We start from the raw sequence: 21,095 nt of genomic DNA on the forward strand, positions 1-21,095 counted from the left end.
ACATATCAATTATTTGCTAGTGCTTTACAATATGCCACTCTTACATGACTTGACATTGCCTTTAGTGTCAACGAAATGTGCCGATTTATGACCGATCCTCTTTCCTCTTTGGATTGATGCCAAGCGTATTCTTAGGTGCCTTGCTGACCCAATGGACCATGGTCTCACCCTCTCCAAAGCTTCTCATTTTTAGCTTCAAGCTTTTTGTGATGCAGCTTGGGCCTCTGATCCAGATGATTGTAGATCCACATTGGACTTCTATATCTATTTCGGAAACTCTTTAGTCTTTTGGTGTTCTAAGAAACAAAACTACCATCTCTCGCTCCTCTATAGAAGCTGAATTTTGAAGTCTTGCCAGTGTAATGAAGTCACCTAGATTCAATCACTCTTACTTGAGCTGTGTTTCCCTTGGCCAATCCTCGTATCATTTGGTATCACAATCAAAGTACAATGATTATGGCTACGCTAATCTTGTTTTTCCTACTCGTACCAAACATAATGAAATCGATCTGTATTTTGTTAAAAACAAAGTGTTTCAAGGTCTTATAAATGTTCAACATGTTCTTGCCTTAGATCAAGTTGCTGACTATTTAATAACTAAGCCAATTTTTAGTACTCATTTTTCCTATCTTAGGAACACACTAAGTGTGCTTTCCTATGCCACACTTAGTTTGAAGGGGGATGTTAGGAGTCCAAGTGACTCTTCCCTTAAATAGTTAGAAGTTTGTTAGAAATTTTGCTAATTAGTAAATAATAATAGAAAAAAATTATATGCACTTACATATAAACAGATTGATTGATGATCTAAACTTCAACAATCAAATTCTTGTTTAAATATAATTTTTCTTTTGACAATTGTTTAAACATAATTGATGAAAGTTAGATACATAATTATAACCTACATGTTTTGACAAGGGTTACATGCCTTCAGCACGTCCTCCACGCCTTATATACATGTATATATTCTGTGTGGTAGCTAGGGAATTGGGATGAGAAATTTTTACTATAAAAAATCTTACTTTTAGTCATAATAAAACTTGTGATTAAAAAAGAAGAAGTTGTGACTAATTATAAAAAATTTTATGTTGTGATTCAAAAGTCTGTAGATAAAAGTATATTGGCCACCAAAATTATATTTTATTGTGACTAAATATGTTTTCAGTGACAATATTTATTATGACTAAAAGAACTAAATTAGTGACAGCTTGTATCTAAATACTATGTTTTAGTCCCAAGTAATTTTTTTTGTGACTACAAATTATATTTAGTCATAAAAAATTTATATTGTGTCTAAAAAGTTGTCATCACTAAGATCATTTTTTAATGCACGTACTTAATAATGATTTATGGGTTCGTTTGGTACGCCGTATTACACCGTATTGTATTGTATAGTATTATATTAAATTATATTTTATATAATATTTTTATGTAAAATTATATGTGGTATTAATTTTAAGACACCTAAAAAATATAATGTTTTAATATAAATTAAAGTTTAACATAGTATTATGTAAAATATGATATATAATCCAATTCAGTATAATACAATACTATCTAATACGACGTTGCAAACGAACCTTTCATTTCCAACTATTATTTATATATACTAAGAAGTAAGAACTATATGTGCGAAATACCCGAACTTAAATCAAATCAAGCCAAAGACGTAGAAGAGTTGATTAATTCAACTTGATTGTTTGGTTGAACAAGAATGGGTAGTGATCTTCTGTTATGGATATAATAGAAGGATTTCTTTCTTTGTAACCAAACGAAAGGTATTTTGATGTTTCAATTACTTGTTGGGAGCTTTTTCTCTCTCGGCTATGAGAGTGTTGGGATACCAACTTGACGGAATGTCTTATTTCTAAAATTTTACTCGAGAGAATCCTCTGGTGCTTTTGTTCTTTTCTTTCCCATTCTGTTGGGTTCTTTAAGATTTCAACCAAACGGTTATTTTTTTCACTTATGCAAGATATGAGGGACAAAGCAGGTGTATCACGTGAAGCGAATACAGGATCTGTGGCTACAGGAGACACTGAAGTTAATGCAGGGGATCCTGAAATTAATATGAACTTACTTCTCAACTACCCCAATCTGTTGACAACAATAAGGAATCTAGTGCTACAGTTAATGGAGAGGGGGAAAAAGAGACTCAAAACAATGATGTCAATGAGGACCCAAAAGATGATTTCGAAACTCTACGAAACAACTTCCTTCAGTCTATGACCCTGGATTTAGAGCCCGATTTTGAACTCACTGCTGAGATTGTTAGCTCAGGGGTGCTTGCCAGTTTCATGGATGACAAAGGGGTCTCTAAGTCTAGACTTAAAACTATCCTTTCTCAGATTTGGAAGCTCAGGGGGAACTGGAAGTTCAAGACTATGAAGCCAGGAGTCTGGGGTATTTTCTTTGATAAATCAGAGGACTGTGCTGAGGTTTTACGCAACCGGCCTTGGATAATTAATGGAAAACTTCTGATCCTCCAAGAATGGCCGGAGGATGGTGACTGGTACAATGTAAACATGAAGAAAGCTATGTTCTGGGCCATTGCTTCAGGTTTGCCCACCCCTTATCTCAACGGAGTCAATTCTCGTACGGTGGCTTCAAAGGCAGGAAGATTCATCCGGAGTGATCAAGCAAATACAAGGACAGTTGTTCGAAGAGGATTTTTGAAATTTCAAATAGAGATTGATACCTCATTTCAACTCTCAGCTGGTTTTTTTTCTGGATATTAAGAGGGGAAGGAAGGAGTGGATTCAGTTCAGGTACTTCAAACTCCCTAAGTTATGTTACAACTGTGGGTACCTTGGACATGATAAAAAGGCTTGCTTTCGGTCGACGGCTCTAGCTTTTCCACCTGAAGGAGATGCGGTATGTTGCGATATTTAGCACACGCAAGTGTACGTATCGTTTCAAGTAGTAGACTCACTAGGAGTGAGGTCGATCCCACAGGGAGTGGAGTTAAGTACGTTAAAATTAAACTTTTACCTCTATTTGATTAAATAAAAGATAGGAAAAACAATGAAGTATAAGAAAAATAGTTGGAAGCAACGATTCGAGAAAATTGATAGTTAATAAACTAGGGTGTTGATTTCAATTGTTTTTATTGAATATGGCTTAATATGATTATTTTTCTAATATTAATTCCTATGCAATAGCAGGTTTACTAAGGTAATTTATAGTCTTCTCAGATATATAAACCTCAATAACATGTAAACTTTCTACTCTCGTGATAAATTTAACATGCAACAGGCATTAAACACAGAAACCCTATAAGCTATCTAAACCATATAGGTACTCTCGTCCTATATCGAAATTCAGTTCTATTCTACTATAGCATATTTGACACTCACTTCTCAGATCTTGCATCAAAATCATAGACAGTTAATTGGTGGCCAGACAATTAAAAGTAATTAAGCACAAATAAAATAGAATACATAGAAATTAGGAGGAAAATAAATCATATTAAAACCATAAAACAATATTAAATAATATCCATCTAACCCTAATAAAGTATTTAGTTACTTATGTTCATTGAAGCACAAATACACATATTAACTGATAGAAAAGAGATGAAAAATAGAGAAGAGAAGAAAAGAAGAATGCTGAAAACCCTGAGCAGTATGTCTCCAGTATTGCAGTTGATCTCTCTACTCTGTATCTGAACTCTCACTTTTTATCTCTCTAGAATTGCTTGATGAAATCAACGCTCTTCTGCTCTTTATATAGGCATTCAGGGCCTAAAAAGATGGAAAAACGCACATGTTAAATGCCTATTCGAACTAGGAAACCCCCAACACCCACGTGAGATAAAAATACGATTTTTGTGCTGTTTAGGGAGCATGGCGGCCCGTGTTGGAAGTGATTTTTCTGCTGCATTGACTGATATTATTTTGGCCATAACTCTCTCAATATTGCTCAGAATTGGACGATTCAAGATGTTTCGGAAAGATAAAAGAGAGATCTAGAACTTTTATTATTTGATTTTTTCCAAAATATAATCAGAACATCGTCGAATTCAGGCTTGAAGTTTCAGCTTGCACAATTTTCTCTATTTTAAATATCATGATATTTTTATCTTTTTTTCCCATCTTTTTCTCTGATATTTTTCTAATCTTCTTCTATTTTAAATCTGCAAAAATAAAAGATAACAAGCATAAAAATGCTCCAAACACGATTAAAACTTAATTAAAAATATACTAAACTTAATCTAAAATTAATACTAAAAATAACCTAACACGGTACCAGCTTATGGCCCTTGGATGAAGGCAGAATCAACAGTGTTTAGCTGTTTTAACACTAGAAACCAACTTCAGTATTACAGAGAAGAGGGAAGCCGGACTACAATGTCGGTGAGGAGACCACCACAAAATAGTGCAAAAACCAAGGACAAAGGAAAGCAACCGGTCATCGACATCGACAGTGAACCTACCCTGCAACCGGTCCAGGCTAGCAAACCATTAAGGAAAGTTATCAGGGTCAACGAAAACTCTCCAGGAGCCAAGTTTGGTAAAAATTTGAAAATTGTGGAAAAATTGCCTTCTTGCCCGAGGGATAAAAACAAACCTCTGCCAGCTGGTTCTCTACCATCAAGAAGTAATCTCAGGGAAAGGAAAACTCGGTCAGTTTCTCCTAGGGTGCATCAAATACATAATCAAGGTTATTCTTGTACCTTATCAGACAATGATATATTACAAAAGTTTTCCTCAAGACCCCCTCCTAACCCTAAGGATAATGGGATTCTCACCACTATCATGGCCCAAACTGGGCCCACATATGAACAAATGATAGAGAAACCCCATGCTGAACTTTGTGTGTCAAGACAACCCCATAAACACCCTGAGCCCACCCACTTCCCTTGGCCCATTTACGCTGAGGAAATTGGGTTGGCTGAAGAGTTAATGGGCCCTCCATCCATAGAAAAATTTGAGCCCATCCCAACCTTGTTTCATGACCCAGAAGATGTAACCAACCTAATCCATCCATGCCCCCAAGAAAAGAAGAGAAAAGCCAGTCTCACTCTTGTTCCTTATGTTCAGCACACACCCGAAAACACCATGGAGTTCTCCTATGAGGTGCCCAAACTCCCTGAATTTTCTTCCACTTTGGACACTCCTTTTAAGATGGGCTCAGGTGCTACATCCTCTTCTCTAAAGAATGATAAACGCCGGAGAAAAGGGTCCCGATCAAGGAAAACGACTGCTGAGAAAGAGGCAATTCAAAAGGCAACGACAACTATTCAAGATGAAACAAATAGAAATCTTATTGATACTCTTAACCTTGTTGAGGTTCAGGTGGAATGCTCACAAAATTTTCACTCGGGCGAGGAGGCGGCCCTTATCAAGCCCCCAACCGCCCCATGAAGTGCCTATCGTGGAATTGTCGGGGCCTCGCAAGAGACCCGACATCCCAAGCCTTAATGGTTTGGGTTAAAAAATACAATCCGGATTGTATTTTTTTGATGGAGACGAAAGTAAGGAAAGAAAAAATGGAGGCTCTGGCTCGTAATTTGGGATTTTCTGAGATAAGCTGTTTTAGTGCGAATGGCCTTGCTGGAGGTTCATGTCTAATTTGGAATCGTAATATTAATATGGTAATTAACTATGCGGCTGAAGGTTTTTTTGAGGCAACTGTTTGGGATGGACAAATCCAGTTTCAATGGAAACTGTATGCTGCATATGGCACCCCTTACAATCAAGTTAAAGATGTTTTTTGGAGTAGTTTGGAAAAGGAGGTCAACAATTGTCAAATCCCCTGGGTAATGGTAGGTGATCTCAACTGTATTGAAAACCAAGAAGAAAAGATGGGAGGAAACAAAGTGACTTATGCTGAAACACGATGGCTCAGAAACTTTTTTGAGAATACAGGGTGTGTCGATGTTCGATTTATCGGTGGCAAATACACATGGCAAAACAAAAGATTCAAGGGGGGACTTATCAGAGAAAGGTTAGATAGAGCGTTGTGCTCTGCTAACTGGGTGACTGAATATGTTGACTCGGGAGTACAAAATCTACCTATTTCCATCTCGGATCATGCACCGATCGTTCTGGATACACATTTATTTGTTACAAAAGGCTTTATTCCGTTTCGATTTTTTGAAGCCTGGACATGGGAGGACTCCTGCAGAATGGAAGTGGTTAAGTCGTGGTGTTTATCTAGTCGTGGAGCGACTAACACTCTTTTGCAAAATGTAAGCAGTACAAGAAACGCGCTGCAAGTATGGAGAAGGAGTTTGAAGAATGTCAATATAGATGATATAAAGAACTTGGAGCGAAGGTTAGATTGGATTCAGCAACAACCTATCTCGGATGCCTCCAGTGAAGAAGAGTTCAGAATTCAATCCCAGTTGATGGAAGCCTGGCTGAAACAAGAAAGTATGTGGAGGCAGAAATCCAGGGAGGTTTGGCTTGCTCTTGGTGATCGCAATACAAAATATTTCCACACAGCCACTGTCATTAAAAGAAGGAGAAACAATATTTGGTCAATCAAGGATAAAGATGGGATGACTTGGAAAGACAAGAATAATATAGCAAGGACCATCAATTCCTACTTCCTGGATCTCTATTCCTCTTCTCGGCCAATTATTGATAATGATCTTGAAGAGCTGTTTGTAAATCGCATCTCCAATCAATCGAATGAAGATCTGATGAAAAGCCCTTCCAATGACGAGATAAGGTCAGTCGTTTTCAGTTTGCATCCCTTGAAAGCCCCGGGACCAGACGGGTTTTCAGGTTGTTTTTTCAGAAAATACTGGAATATAGTGGGCTCTTGTCTTTGTGAATCGGTTAAAGAAATTTTTCAGGATGGGTACATTGATCCCAGGCTTAACCGCACCTTTATTTGCCTCATTCCCAAAGTGGAGTACCCATCAATCATGGATCAATTTCGCCCAATAAGCCTCTGCAACTTTTCCTACAAGGTTATTGCAAAGATCTTATCCAATCGTCTCAGGCCGCTAATGGAAGATTTGGTCTCTCCACTTCAATCCGCCTTTATCCCTGGAAGATGGATTGCTGAATCTTCCATACTCACTCAGGAGATCATTCATAAAATTCAACACAAGAGGGGCAAAGGAGGTCTTATGGCTATCAAGTTAGACATGCACAAGGCCTACGATAAAATGGAGTGGAGCTTTATTGAGAAGGTTCTTAGTGCTAATGGATTCAATGAAAGAAGCAGAAGACTACTAATGGCATGTGTTACAAGTGTTTCATACTCGGTTCTTTTAAATGGCTCCCCTTTAAAGAAGATTTTTCCTCAAAGGGGTTTGAGGCAAGGGGACCCCTTATCCCCATTCTTGTTTCTTCTTTGTCAAGAGGTTTTATCCAAACTTTTATCCAAGGCAGAAAGTTGCGGACTGGTTCATGGTATCAAAATATCTCACTCTGCTCCTCCGATTTCTCACCTAATGTTCGCTGACGATACCATCCTCTTTGCTCGGGCTAATGAAAATGATGCGAATCCTCTCTTAAAGTGCTTATCTACCTATGAATTGTGGTCTGGCCAAACTTGTAGTAAATCCAAATCAGGTGTGTTTTTTTCCAAGAACTTAAGTTTGGAGAGGAGATGTCGGCTTCTTAGTATCCTCAAGATTGAGATGGTTCGAGGAGATGAGAAACACTTGGGCAATCCGTTTATTTTCAAGAGAAGGAGGAAAGAGGATTATGCAAGATTGAAAGATAGTATGACTAAGAAACTGGAGGGTTGGAAGATGAAGTTGCTATCTTATGCAGGAAGATTGACCCTTTTGAAATCTGTAGCTTCTTCGATGCCAATTTATGCGATGTCCACAACTAAGATCCCTTTATCCAGTTGTCGACAATTGGATGCTTTAATGAGAAAGTACTGATGGCTTGGAAATGTAGAGAAGGATAGATTCCTTGCTCTAAAAGCTTGGGATAATATTTGCACTCCGAAAGCCTCGGGGGGACTAGGCTTGAGAAGATGTGAAGATATGAACAAAGCTTTGATGGCTAAGTTGGCGTGGTTTCTTGCTTCGAACAAAGATAGACCCTGGACAAAATGTTTTCTGGAAAAATACTGTAAATTTGAAAGCTTCTGGAGTGTTAGTTCAAAAAGTAATGATTCTCATAAATGGAAGGCCATTCTAGAAACAAGAGATATTTTGTTAAGGGGCTCAATGTTTGTGGCTGCTTCAGGGGACACCATCAATTTTTGGACACAACCGTGGATACCCTGGTTGGATCATCATGAGTTCACAGAGTTGATGCAACAAATTCGATTGAGAAGATACACGATTTCAACTCTAGCTGATGTCTCCATAGACAATGAATGGAACGAGGGGATCATCTTTCAAATATTTGGAGAAGAGCTAGGGAATCGTATCATTCAGATTCCTAGAATACCAACCCCTTTCTCAGATCAGATCTACTGGAAGAATAGTCTCACGGGGCAATTTTCTGTTAAATCTGCTTATTTCTTAGATCAATCTTGGAGGTTTGCTCCTCCTAATAAGGTCTGGAATTGGTTGTGGGAAGGAGGGATTCACCCAAAAACCTCAATCATCTTATGGAGACTGCTGAATGAAGCTATTCCTACTAAGAATAGACTCCCTTTTGTTCGGGATAAAGACTGCATCTTATGTGACAGGGGAGGGGAATGTGCAATTCACCTTTTTCGGGATTGCAGTTTTGCTAAGGCGGTCTGGTTTGGAAGCAATCTACCTTTGAAGATTGATTGTATTCCAGGCGGTAACATGCGTACTTTTGTGGAGAATTTGATATCTTCTCTGCCATTTCAGGACAGAAAGGAGTTGCTTAATTTCATCGGGTGCGTTTTCTCTGAAATTTGGCATCAGAGAAATGCCACTTGGACTAGGAACTTGGTTGCCAATCCCACTTCAGCTATCATTAACATCATGAGTGCAGTTCGAGAGATCAAGAATGCGCTTGCTTGTTCAGAAGGGACGATCATGGAATTACATCAAAACCATATGTCTTTAAAAGATGACAATCTGGAGACGAGTTCTCCAATTGAGGAGGTCAGACATGTCCTCTTTACGGATGCTTCCTGGATTAAAGGAGTGGCAGGAATTGCTGCAATTGGAGTGGAGCGGTCAACTGGCAGGTGGTTTGTTAAAGCCCAAAGGTCTCATTCGCAATCTGCTCTAGAAGCAGAATTAAGAGCTATTCTTCTGGCGCTAAATTGGGCGGTTGAGGAAGGCTGGAAAGAAGTCCACATTCTCTCAGATTCCTTGGTAGCTGTCACGGCTCTTTCTACTCAAGACAGACCTCCTGAGTGGAAATCCTCTACAATTTATTTTTCAATTGTTAAACTTTTAAAGAACTTTGTTGTGTGCAAGTTTTTTTATATTAACCGTAGTTTAAACACTGTGGCGGATGGGGTGGCCAAGGGCGCTAGAGTCGCCTATGAACAACACATTTTGTATCAAGGGGAGGGAATTCCCCCTGTGATTCCCATCTATTTTTCTGCTTAATGAACTGGTTGTTCTTTCAAAAAAAAAAAAACAAACCAAAGGTATCATTTATTTAAGAGTAGAACTACTTAAAAGTCAAGTGAGAGCCTCGAGAACATAGTTTGTCTGAAAAGATGACGCACGATCTTTTAATAAGGATTTCATTTATTGAAATGTGTAGCTTCATGTTTCCTTCTTTAAACCCTCTACTTTATGTTCTTTAAATGCTTTTATGACCAATTTTATTGTTTGAATTTCCCATGCAGAGTTTTGTCGAGGCCCATCATCAAACATTTTCTTTTAAAAGAAAATAATTGATTAATGCATGGAGAACTTAATTAAAATTATTGAACAGTGTGCCTTATAAATTCCCTTTTAATACTAAATTCATTTATTATAAATCCGTAGACTTTTTAGACATGATATTGACTAAATTGATTGTGCTCTCTTTATCATCTAGTTTTGACCCTTATGATCTCTCTCTCTCTCTACCGCTATTCTTATTTTATTAATTTGATTCTATTCAGATAAACTATATACCCACAATCCCAACCCAATATTCCATTCATATATATGCATATATATGGCAGCCAGACTTAAAATCAGGGATATTTTGTGATTAGATAACAAAATGTCTTGGCGAGTATTTGTGAACTATTTGCATGTTATTTTCATTATATGTATAATTTTATAATTGTATGACTTTAAACACCAAATTGAATGCAGAATGATCGTGAACATATTAATATATCTAATTTAAAGGTTAATTAATATTTTTGAAACTTTCACATGTACTAAGTTATGTCTTCAAATGTTTTAGATTTTTAAAAATTTCTCTTGAATTATTAAAATTATTTAATTTAAATATTTTTATATAATTTTATTCCATTTTACTAATACGACAATTCTACTTATACTACATTTTAACATGTACCATGTACCAAATTGATCCAAATTATTTTCATCAAACTTTCTTTAGTTAAATTAAATAAATAAAAATTTAAAAATATAATTTAATATTATAAACAAAAATCCAAATTAACTTATAATATATACAATTGTGAATAATAATAATAATAATAATAATAATAATAATAATAATAATAATAATAATAATTTAGAATGTTATGAAATGACAAATATATCCAGCATTGACAGGTGTCCATCACATGCAGCTGCATATTATGATTTATTACAGCTAGTTTGCTGTCACAAAAACTATATAACAAATGAAAAGGAGACTGAATGAAGAGAAAAAAAAAAAAAAAAGAGAAGAAAAGAAAAAACTGTTCTCTATGATGTCCCTCAGTACTATATATACAAACTCTTTCTTTATAATGGCTTTAAATTGGTTACATTTCCTAGGAGGTGAGAAAGAAGCATTGACCTGAATTTGGGTAATGGAGAAGGGTTTGACTTCTATTTTATCCAGCTTTTTAATTAGGACAATATATTACATATATTGATTACAATATAATTTCGAAACATTGCCCATTTCATGGAACCTTACTCTCCATTGAAAAAATTAAATTAAGAATGAAAAAAGAATCACTAACTCACCACTAATTAATTAATTCACTTTTATAGCTATCATCACTTCTGCATTTGTATATAAACAAATTACAACTATTCCCTTCTCTCTTAAAATTGCGATTCTCCTCCCAAGCTTATTCAATCAAATAAAAGGTGCAGCTTTTTAGCTATGTTGATGAAGAGCCTTACTTTCTTGATGATACTAGCTGTGTTTTATCTATCAAGAGTTGAAGCCAGCAGATTATTAACCCAAAAAACCACCACTACCACCACCACTAACCCACTAGAAGATCAATTTACACTTCTTTCTGAAGGATTAATACCATCACTTTCCACTGTAAGTTTTCTTTTTGTATATATACATATATTCTGTTAATTAAGGCAAAATATATGGTGTGTTATTTTATGGCAATAATAATGACAATAATATATAATGTGTCTGTAGGATCAGAAAACAGGGTTGGAGGAAGGTGGGTGCAATGGTGGTTTAGAAAGTGAAGAGGAGTGCTTGATTAGAAGGTCCATGGCTGCTCATGCAGATTACATCTACACACAAGATATTCATGGAATCCCTTGAATCTTATCTTTCTATCTTTATTTTCTTTTTCTTGTTAAAATTTACATTTTGTTTGATTATTATATATCTTCCTGGCTTTCCTCCATCCTGTTATCTTGAAGGAAATCAGAGTTTTGATCATTAATATAGAGATGCGCATTGACTTTGAGTATATATTAATATAGTGTCAATATATAAGTGTCTCTCTCTCTATAGCAACACAAAATTGGTAATACGAATTTGCTTTCATATAATCAAAGAAATTTGTGTGTGTATATATAACTATGTAGAAATGATAAGACACTAGTTCGATTGAGGTAGAAGTTATAGAAATCGACAGAACACAGATTATAAAAATTATATTATGTGTATGTATATATTTATTTATATAGTAGAGTTTGGGTTGCTTTTTTAGGAGGAATATTCAGTCTAACTCAACTTAATAACACCGGCTTGTTAGGCAAGGATTGCACCACCTTATGATGTAAATTGGGTAAATACCACCAGCACAGCAAATATAGAATTTTAATAGGCTCCCGGGTTAGACATGCCTTTAGGACACTCCACTTTTTTTTTTTTTTTTTGAAAGAGATTAGTAACCCAAAAGAAAGACAATGAGGGCTGGTTACAAATCACTGAGTGAGAGAACAAATGTTGTTCCTCAAAAATGCTTCGTCAGTTCGTAAAGCATCTCAGACTAGATTGTGTGCAAGGATGTTATGGCTCTTGGAGTGTACACAACCGACATCTTCGGGAAGGAGAATAGAGAGTTGATTATCTTCCAAATGAGGCTTTAGAGGGCTGAAAGATCCCTTTGTTTCCTCTGGATTTTGAAAATCAAGTCTTGACAGTCAGTAGCCACAGTTTCAATTGGGAAACGGACGGCTTGACCCCACTGCAATGCTCTGGGAAGGGCTTCGGCCTCTGCAAAAACAGGAGGTAAACCTGAGGTGGCTGAAGAAGAGAAAAAAGCTATAACCTGGTTGTTGGAGTCTTGAATCACTGTACCATAGCCATGCTTGTTTTCCTGATATTTCGTGGCTGCATCAGTGCTTAATTTATACATTCCTGGGGAAGGGATCAGCTGGTTTGGGTCCCTGTCATGAGTGGCAGCAGTGTATAATGGTTGAGAAGACGATTGAATAATCTTGGACTGCGCATCTTTGTATTCTTGTAAATAAGAGACAATATAGTCCTCTATTTCCTTATGAAAATTCTTATTTTCTGCAAGAAGAAACTTATTACAATAATTCCAAATTGCCCAAATGATTCCAAAAAATATTTCAAGATCCTCTTTTTGAAAACTTTCAAAACCTTTTAGCATAAAATCTTCAATGTCACTAAATTTATTATTATTGAAAAAAGTTCTAAAGCGAGTTTGTTTCCAATACTTACCTGCTCTGGAGCAATGAACTAGGGAATGAGAGTTGGATTCAATTCGGTTGGGGCATAAAGAGCAGTAAGGGCTATCGAGGACTTTACGAGAGTGGAGGTTGAGGTTGGAGGGGAGAAGGTTGTGGAAAGCCGTCCAAATGAAGTGCTTGATCTTGGGAGGAACCAAGGAGGACCAAACTGCCTTCCACCAGGGTTTGAATGTGTGATCGGAGAAGAGGACAATGGTTGAGAAGAGGTAGAATTTGCTAAGTGATAAGCAGAGTTTACAGTCAATAAACCTGAAGGACTATTAACCCAAATGAGACAGTCCTGACTAGTAGAATCAATAGACACTTTGAGGATGGAGTCCAGTAAATCTTGTGGGAAATAATTGTGGAGTGTAAGAGAGTCCCAAGTACCATCCTCCTTGATGAAAAAAGAACCCTTATCTTCAGGAGGAGAAGAATTATCCTTAAAAAAGATGTGGCTGGAGTTAGGAATCCAATTATAGCAAGTGATGGAAATAGATTGACCATCCCCCACTTTCCAAATTAGACCCTTATTTAGAAGATCCCTGCCCCACAAAATGCTGGGCCAGCAGTAAGAAGGAGAGTGTCCAATAGAGGCTTGGAGAAAGCTACTATTTTTGAAATATTTGGCCTTCAGGAGGGAAGAGACTAAGGAGTTGGGGTTGGAGAAGATGTGCCAAGCTTACTTAGCAAGCATGGCTTGATTGTGGTGTATGATGTCCCTGAACCCGAGACCCCCAAAGAATTTGGAACTGCAAATGTGGGTCCATTTTTTCCAGTGAATCTTATGAGTACCTGAAGATTCTCACCAGTAGTTGGCCATAATCCTACTAAACTGCCTACAAATTGAAAGAGGAAGCCTAAAACATGACATGGTATACGAGGGGATAGCTTGGATCACCGCTTTGAGGAGGATTTCTTTACCAGCCTTAGAGAAAAGATGTTAGTTCCAGGCTGATAATTTACTGCCGGCCTTTTGGAGAAGGAAGAGAAAGGATGATTTCTTAGATCTGGAAAGGCACTGGGGAACCCCCAAGTATTTGTCAATGAAAGGCTTATCACTCATTTGCAGGGAGGTTAGGAAATTTTGTTTATCAGTAGAGTTGGTGTTGGGTGAGAAAAGGATGGAGGATTTTGCGAAGTTGACAGTTTGGCCAGTAGCCTGATTGTAAGTAGCAAGGATATCCTTGATAGCATTGCTGTTGACATTATTGACATGTGTGAATAACAGGCTATCATCAGCAAAAAGAAGATGGGAGATGGATGGGGCCGAGCGACAGATGGAAATCCCATAGAATTATTGATCAAGAGATTTGAGATGGATGATTGCCGAGAGGCTTTCAGCCACCAATAAGAATAGGTAAGGGGATAGGGGATTGCCTTGTCTAATACCCCTAGAGGGTTGAATAGGAGGGGAGAGATGGTTATTAATGCAAAGCTTGAAAGTGACCGTAGAAATGCAATTGAGGATGAGGGAAATGAATTTTGTGGGGAAGCCCAGATGAGTAAGGAAAATTCTGAGGAAATCCAACTCGACCCTGTCAAAAGCCTTCTCCATATCAAGTTGTAACGCTACCCACCCTGTTTTACCGCTCTTTCTAATATTGATTGCATTTATGAGTTCGTTGGCAATGAGAATATTGTCAAAAATGATTCTGTTATGAAGAAAAGCTCCCTGATTATGAGAGATGAGGTCTTCAAGGACAATTTTCAACTTGTTGGCTAAAGATTTAGAAACAATTTTGTAGACTGTGGAACAGAGACTAATAGGTCTGAAATCCTGAACCGTTGAGACATTGCTCTTCTTGGGAATAAGGACCAAGGTGGTCTCATTGATAGGGTCCAAATTTGCCCCATTGTTGAGGATGTCAAGGACACCAGTTTCTAAATCTTTCCCACCAAAGACCAATTCTTTTGGTAGAAAAAGAGGTTAAGACCATCAGGGCCCAGGGCCTTATCTCCAGGGTATTGGCCTTTTTATGATTAATTCTTTTCCTCATGGAGGCCTTATTATGAAAATATTTAGTTTTTTTTATACCCCACCTTAAGCCAATTGACTCTAGATCTCTCTTTCCAGAACACTTCCTCCTTAAGTAACAAAGTGTCAAGGGAGGGTTGGAGTTTATTAGCTTGATTAATATTGGTTCTGGAGAGGGAATAGTTGGAGTAGATTTGGTCAATGGCAGTTTGCAATTTCTAGATTCAGTGTTTGAAGTTATTTTTGTCCTTATTCTAGGATTTCATTCTGTGAATGCAATCCTACTATTTTTTTAAGGAAAACAGACAGGGGAGAACAATTACTATCCAGAGTGTTTGCCTTGTTCCAGTTGGCTTTCATCATGTTAGAGAACCATAGAAGGAAAGATGATGGAGGATGGCATTAGGGAACAAGTTACCCCAAGCATTGTTGATGATTCCCCAATCCAATCGTTCAAGACGGTTTCCATGTAAACCGGTTATCCGAATGGGGCAGGGGAAACATGTCATGCTTAGAGATAAAGCTCTGGAAGTTATGAATTGCATGAGGAGGGGGAAAACTAGTACTACTACGGTCACAATGGCATAAGTAATCATTGAAATCCCGCAAAAAACTAACCAAGGGGAACCTCAAAAAATTCTAAAACCCAACCAATTCGATTCCAATCCTTACCGAACCTTCAAGACCTGCATATTATACCCCAAAAGACATATTCTAAGCAATAAAACAACTACACAAGCTCATGATCAAAAATTACCATGAAAGAGCCAAACTTGAGTTCTAAAACTCAAAGCTTGCTCAATCAATACCACAGCCAACAAATCCAACTCGAAACAACTTATCTAACCATAATTTAACTTCAAAAATATAATTTAAACACTAACAATAGTTATAGAACTCAAACACCCAAAATTCATGCAAAATCTCTAACTTAAAGTTCAAGAAACTAAAAGGATGGTGCTAGGAACTTACCTTGAGTAGAGATCACTAACAATTTGTTGTAAAACACCTTGAATTTCTGAATAAAAACCCAAACCCTAGCTGGTTCTAGGAGGGTTCCAAAGAGAGAGAGAGTTGAAAGAGAGAGAAATGCGTTTTTCCTTAAATTTCTTATTTTCTAGAAAAAAGAAATAAAACTTTGGTTTTATCTAAATAATTAAAAGATTAAAATCAGATTATTCATTCAACTAATGTCCACTAAAGGACAAAATACCATAAAGAAAAATGACCATTTTGCCCTTGCCCACACTAAAAGTCATAACAAACACTTAGGGGTATTTTTGTTAAATTCTAAATCTCAACTATTCTCGACATTCTCAATGTCTAACTATATTGCCCCGCTATACTAAAAATACTAAGATGTGATTCTACTAGCCAAACACCGTGTTCCAATGTTGCCGGGCACAAAACATGCAAAAATATGAAATTCCATATATGACATATAAAATGCATTCTGAATTCAAATAAATCTCTGTAAACTAATAATTCATAACTAATAGTTTCATAATTAAACCCTAATTATCTGTTAATTTCTAAATTAAAGTTAAGCCGTCGTTGCATGGTTTGTTGTCACTGTCTTTGTTGCTCCCTCTTTCGATTAAAATTGAGGAAACTCGCTGGCAGAATCGAACCAATAATTACAATTGCCACCACTGAGTAAATCTATCAAATCCCATTTGATTTACTTCTAATTTGTTTTGAATTGATTATCTTTAAGATAGTTAAGAGATTGGAGTGATGACTCCATAATATTCAAGCTCAACAGACCGGAATGCAGGCTCCTCTTTTTAGAGGACTTTGCATGTCGATAATCCCGCTGAACTGAGCATTCTATTTATATACATATTTTCACAACATGTTTTTCTTTGATTTTCTTCAAATTTTTATTTAGATTGTTCTTATTAATTTAGGTTTTTGAGCTTTGGTTTTTTTACATGGGAAAATTGTGGTTGCGATGAGGATTTAAACTCCCTCTTCTGATTATGGTTAAGGAAATTTATTAGTAGAATCGAACCAAATAATAATATTGCCACCACTGAATTAACCCTTAATTTCCCATTTGAGGTTTGTTATTGATTTTTGAACTTATTGGTGATTAATGATTAATTAAGATGAAACTGAATATTATCCAACACTTGATCTGAGATACTACAGTATCGACTGATGTCACTCGATTTGCTTCTGAATCATTTAATCGTATTTGCATTATATATTAATTTTTATCTTCAATATAGATATGAGATTTGAAATCTCTTGATTTATGTTATGTTTAGTGCTTTTGAGTTTTGAAGATTTTGTTTCTAGCTCAGAATTCTCATTCAACATATTAAATTTTTAGATTTTTATGTTTAATGTTTTTGAGTTTTGAAGATTTTGAGTAACATAATTGTGTTGCTGAGATGCAACTATAAGACCATTCTTAAATGATGTAACTTGCATAAATAAGGCTTGACAAGACTTATGAATGGCCTTACTGGTTTATATTAGACACAAATGACACATAATTTTTAAATTATCTTTAATGTATTCAGCTTTTTAAGTTTTAATTATTGTTTTATTTTTCTTAATATTTTCGTTTTGATTTTATCTTGCAGGTACGGTCTAAGCTTTGCCATAACACTGATGCAATGTAAGTGCCTATTGGATTGGTAAGAGATTTCAAGGGCCTTATAGACCTTGTGCAATTAAAAACTTACTACTTTCATGGTACTATCGGGTATGTTTTTTGAAGTTGATAAACTTTCATGGTACTGCATATGGATACTACATTCCTTTCTTATTACATATTTTTGGTTCCTGAAGGTTCCTGATAAGTTAAAAGCTTTTTAGTTTGGAGTCTAAATATGAAGTAAGACGTATGAAGTATGGTGGTAGGCTGAAACTTAATGATTGTCCAGTGCAGGTATACAATTTTACTCACCTATTATGTGGCTTCCATATGGCACATTCTACAATTCAGAAAAAATTAAGAAGATACAGAAGAGTATATGTTTTTTGGCTTACAATTATTTTTCCAAGTATAGATATTCATACCTCTGAGATATATTTTTCTAGGTAGAGATAAATCACGCCTCTAATTTTAATGAAATATTTGGTGCCATAAGCTATAGAAAAGGTGGTTCTTTTATCAGGAAGTCTTAGGTGCCTAAAGTTTTTAGATTTTCTTCCCTTTTCCACTTATGTTAATTTTAAACTGTAAGGTTATTAAATATAGACTACCAACAAAGTGGCAAGAAGCAACATACAAAATAGATGCATATTTGAAATTATGTCATGTCGAGCATAAGTTTGCATATCAATATCTGTACAAAATTAAATTTGACATATTGTAAAATAAATTTCAACTTTGGTGCAGATTCGATCTTAGTCACTTAGTCAGAGACTTAGAGAAAGTACATTTGGTTCCAATAATGAACTTAATATATATATTATATAAATTGATTACACAACATAATATAAAGTGAAAGAGAGCCATTTAGATTCTATGTTAAGAGAAGTTTTGACTGCCCTTGCAGTTGCAATGATGAGTCATGACTAAACACTTGATGAAGCAAGTAGGCATTTTCCTGCATTCTTAGATGATAGAAATACACATGATATCAGAAAGATTGTCAAATTTATTGCAATTTTTAATATCTATTCCTAGCTACTTTTAAATCCTCACTTAGTATGGTCATTATTATATTTATTGTTGGCTATGGTATGCAGGGGACATATTGGGTGTAATGCGAGTTAAGGGTTGTTCATTGGATCACATTCAATGGATTTGGACCCAATCGATTCAATCCAATTATTTATTGGATATATAATTTTGTCATCCGATCTAATCCCATCAAATTCAGTCATCCGATCCGATCTGATCCAATGGATGTATTGGATTGGATCGGTCCCAACTATTGGATGCATTGACTGGTTTTTTATTATTTTAGCTACCATTTTAGTTAATTTCATTAAAAAGAAAAATATATATAAAAAATATAATTTAAAATTTAATAATCCAACATATATAATAAACATTAGTTTAGTCCAACCTAATTCTTAAGATCTCATAATAAAACTGTTAAAAAATAAATTTATTCAATACGTATTGATAATTTTATTAGCGTTTAGGAAGATGAGAATTAATATTTTTTAAATCTAAGGTTTTTTTCTTTTATCTTATGTGTTAAATGTATATCTTTTTTTGAGCCAAAAAATTAAATTTTATTAAATCAAATCAGCTACCAAGATAGCTTCCAAACCAGCGGGGACAAAACCCCCACGGGAAACACAGCCAGGAATAGAACTAGAAGAACGAGCTAAAAGGTTAGCCGCCTGGTTCCCGGACCGTTTAACGAAACTAATTGAAATAGGAAATAAAAGAGAGGATTGCATAAGAGCAACCCAATCCGAAATCAAAAGCCCCACCGGAGACAACAACCGCTTCTTCTGTTGCACGGTTTGCACCAGCAGCAGTGAGTCTGACTCCATAACCACACCAGCGGGCACACCCCCTCACCCAACTGATAGCGCCTCCTTCAATGCCATAGCTTCAGCCAAGAACGGGTCAGGTTGACCATATGTTTTAACCGCCAGCGCATCAATGAATAAACCATTATGATCCCGAACAATCCACCCCAAACCCAGACTATTGTCATCCTCAAAGACAGCATCATCACAATTAACCTTAATCTCACCAAAACAAGGTTTAGCCCATTGCTCACACCTGGAAGTATTCAGACCAGAAATTGGCAACACAACTCTACTTTCCAGCTGAGCATTCTTCCAAGAATCAAGGTAAGTAATTGCAGCATTCACCACTCTCTCTACCGACAAAGCCTTATTATTCCAAACCAAAGCATTACGAGCTCCCCAAACTCCCCAAAGAAGCATAGCAAGCCTCTCAATATGATCCATAGGCTATACCTGCCAAACATTATCAAACCAACTGCCAAACACAACAGCTTCACCCCCTCCAACTGTCCCTCACAACCCCCTGTCCAGACAACTCTTAGTAAAAGCGCAGCTAACCATTATATGAAGAATTATCTCATCCTCTCGACTACACATCGGACACAATCCACTCACGTGGACCCTTTTAGACCGCAGAGACACAAGAGTGGGAAGACAATTAGTAAGACCCCACCAAAGAAAATTCTTCACCTTAGGAGGCAATTTCAAGTTCCAAAATATCCTCCAAAAAGCCGAATTGTCTTGTGTATTTCACCTACCATTGCTTATTTGTAAAGGATGATAAGGACTTTTGACAGAATAATCCCCATGCGTCTCCAACATCCAAAACCAAGCATCCTCAACCGAAGACGGAGACAAAGGAATACAACGGATCAAATCAATATCCCTTTGAACTAATAAATCGTGAAGAATTTCATCATCCCACTCAAGAGAGCCCACTTTTAATATATTATTGACCGTACAGTCCTGGAGAGCCACATGAGAAAAGGTAACATGCGAATTTTCCTTACAAGGAAGCCATGTTGATTGAGAACCGATATAGAGCGACCATCGCCAACACGCCATCTCGCACCCATCTTAACCACAGATTTTACCTCAAGAACACTCCGCCACACGTGGCTTGGATTAGCACCTCATTCAGCATCAAGAAACGAGGAATGGGGGTAATACCTGGCTTTAAAAACCCTAGCCACTAAAGAACTAATATTCGTCAAAAGCCTCCAACCTTGCTTACCTAGCATAGCTAAATGTATATTAAATCAATTAATATATATTTTTAAATAAATATATTAAATATATAAAATTATAAATATATTTTTAAAATATATAAATATAATTGGATGACTATTGGTTCATAATTGGATCGGTTTGGTAGGTTATCCATTGGATTGGATGTCTGATCCAACAACTGATCTGATCCAATTGGATTTTTAAAATTTACATCCGATCCAATTATGATTGGATATCCGATTCTATTGGATCGGTTGGATTGGATCGGTTGGATTGGATCGGTCGGTTATAATTGGACTGGATGACTTTTTGCACACCCCTATAAGTTATATGTAGATTACGAATCCCTTCTGTGAGTCTATAAAGTGATTTGAGCAGGAGATAACACATGCTTTAGGTAATTTTGATTTATTTAGTTTACAATGACATTGAACGCATGTATTATATAATCATGTTTTTACCATTTCATTCCAAAAAAGAATTGGAAAAGGAAAAAAAAATGATGTG

At 36.3% G+C, this 21,095-nt stretch overlaps 3 protein-coding genes and 4 non-coding genes across 7 annotated transcripts; 6 read left to right on the forward strand and 1 right to left on the reverse strand.

Annotated features, from left to right (window-relative positions):
* Nucleotides 1-7,954: 7,954 nt before the first annotated feature.
* LOC133030524 (uncharacterized) lies at nucleotides 7,955-9,457 on the forward strand. The gene has a single exon (XM_061103298.1). It carries the CDS (start codon nucleotides 7,955-7,957, stop codon nucleotides 9,455-9,457), a length of 1,503 nt encoding a protein of 500 aa, XP_060959281.1.
* Nucleotides 9,458-10,545: 1,088 nt separating this feature from the next.
* LOC133030057 (phytosulfokines-like) lies at nucleotides 10,546-11,699 on the forward strand. Its single transcript, XM_061102275.1, has 2 exons — nucleotides 10,546-11,306; nucleotides 11,415-11,699. Exons 1-2 carry the CDS (start codon nucleotides 11,139-11,141, stop codon nucleotides 11,544-11,546), a joined length of 300 nt encoding a protein of 99 aa, XP_060958258.1. The 5' UTR covers nucleotides 10,546-11,138; the 3' UTR covers nucleotides 11,547-11,699.
* A 4,768-nt stretch (nucleotides 11,700-16,467) lies between these two features.
* Nucleotides 16,468-16,566, forward strand: LOC115701770 (small nucleolar RNA R30/Z108). Its single transcript, XR_004008751.1, has one exon. It is a non-coding gene; the product is annotated as a small nucleolar RNA R30/Z108 (small nucleolar RNA).
* Nucleotides 16,567-16,633: 67 nt separating this feature from the next.
* Nucleotides 16,634-16,737, forward strand: LOC115701728 (small nucleolar RNA Z107/R87). Its single transcript, XR_004008715.2, has one exon. It is a non-coding gene; the product is annotated as a small nucleolar RNA Z107/R87 (small nucleolar RNA).
* Nucleotides 16,738-16,850: 113 nt separating this feature from the next.
* On the forward strand, nucleotides 16,851-16,949 carry LOC115701769 (small nucleolar RNA R30/Z108). Its single transcript, XR_004008750.2, has one exon. It is a non-coding gene; the product is annotated as a small nucleolar RNA R30/Z108 (small nucleolar RNA).
* A 55-nt stretch (nucleotides 16,950-17,004) lies between these two features.
* On the forward strand, nucleotides 17,005-17,097 carry LOC115701749 (small nucleolar RNA snoR31). The gene has a single exon (XR_004008735.2). It is a non-coding gene; the product is annotated as a small nucleolar RNA snoR31 (small nucleolar RNA).
* A 2,303-nt stretch (nucleotides 17,098-19,400) lies between these two features.
* On the reverse strand, nucleotides 19,401-19,802 carry LOC133030525 (uncharacterized). Its single transcript, XM_061103299.1, has one exon. The coding sequence runs from the start codon at nucleotides 19,800-19,802 to the stop codon at nucleotides 19,401-19,403; it is 402 nt and encodes a 133-aa protein (XP_060959282.1).
* Nucleotides 19,803-21,095: the final 1,293 nt, after the last annotated feature.

Source organism: Cannabis sativa, chromosome 8 (assembly GCF_029168945.1).
Source record: "Cannabis sativa cultivar Pink pepper isolate KNU-18-1 chromosome 8, ASM2916894v1, whole genome shotgun sequence".
NCBI classification, from domain to species: Eukaryota; Viridiplantae; Streptophyta; class Magnoliopsida; order Rosales; family Cannabaceae; genus Cannabis; species Cannabis sativa.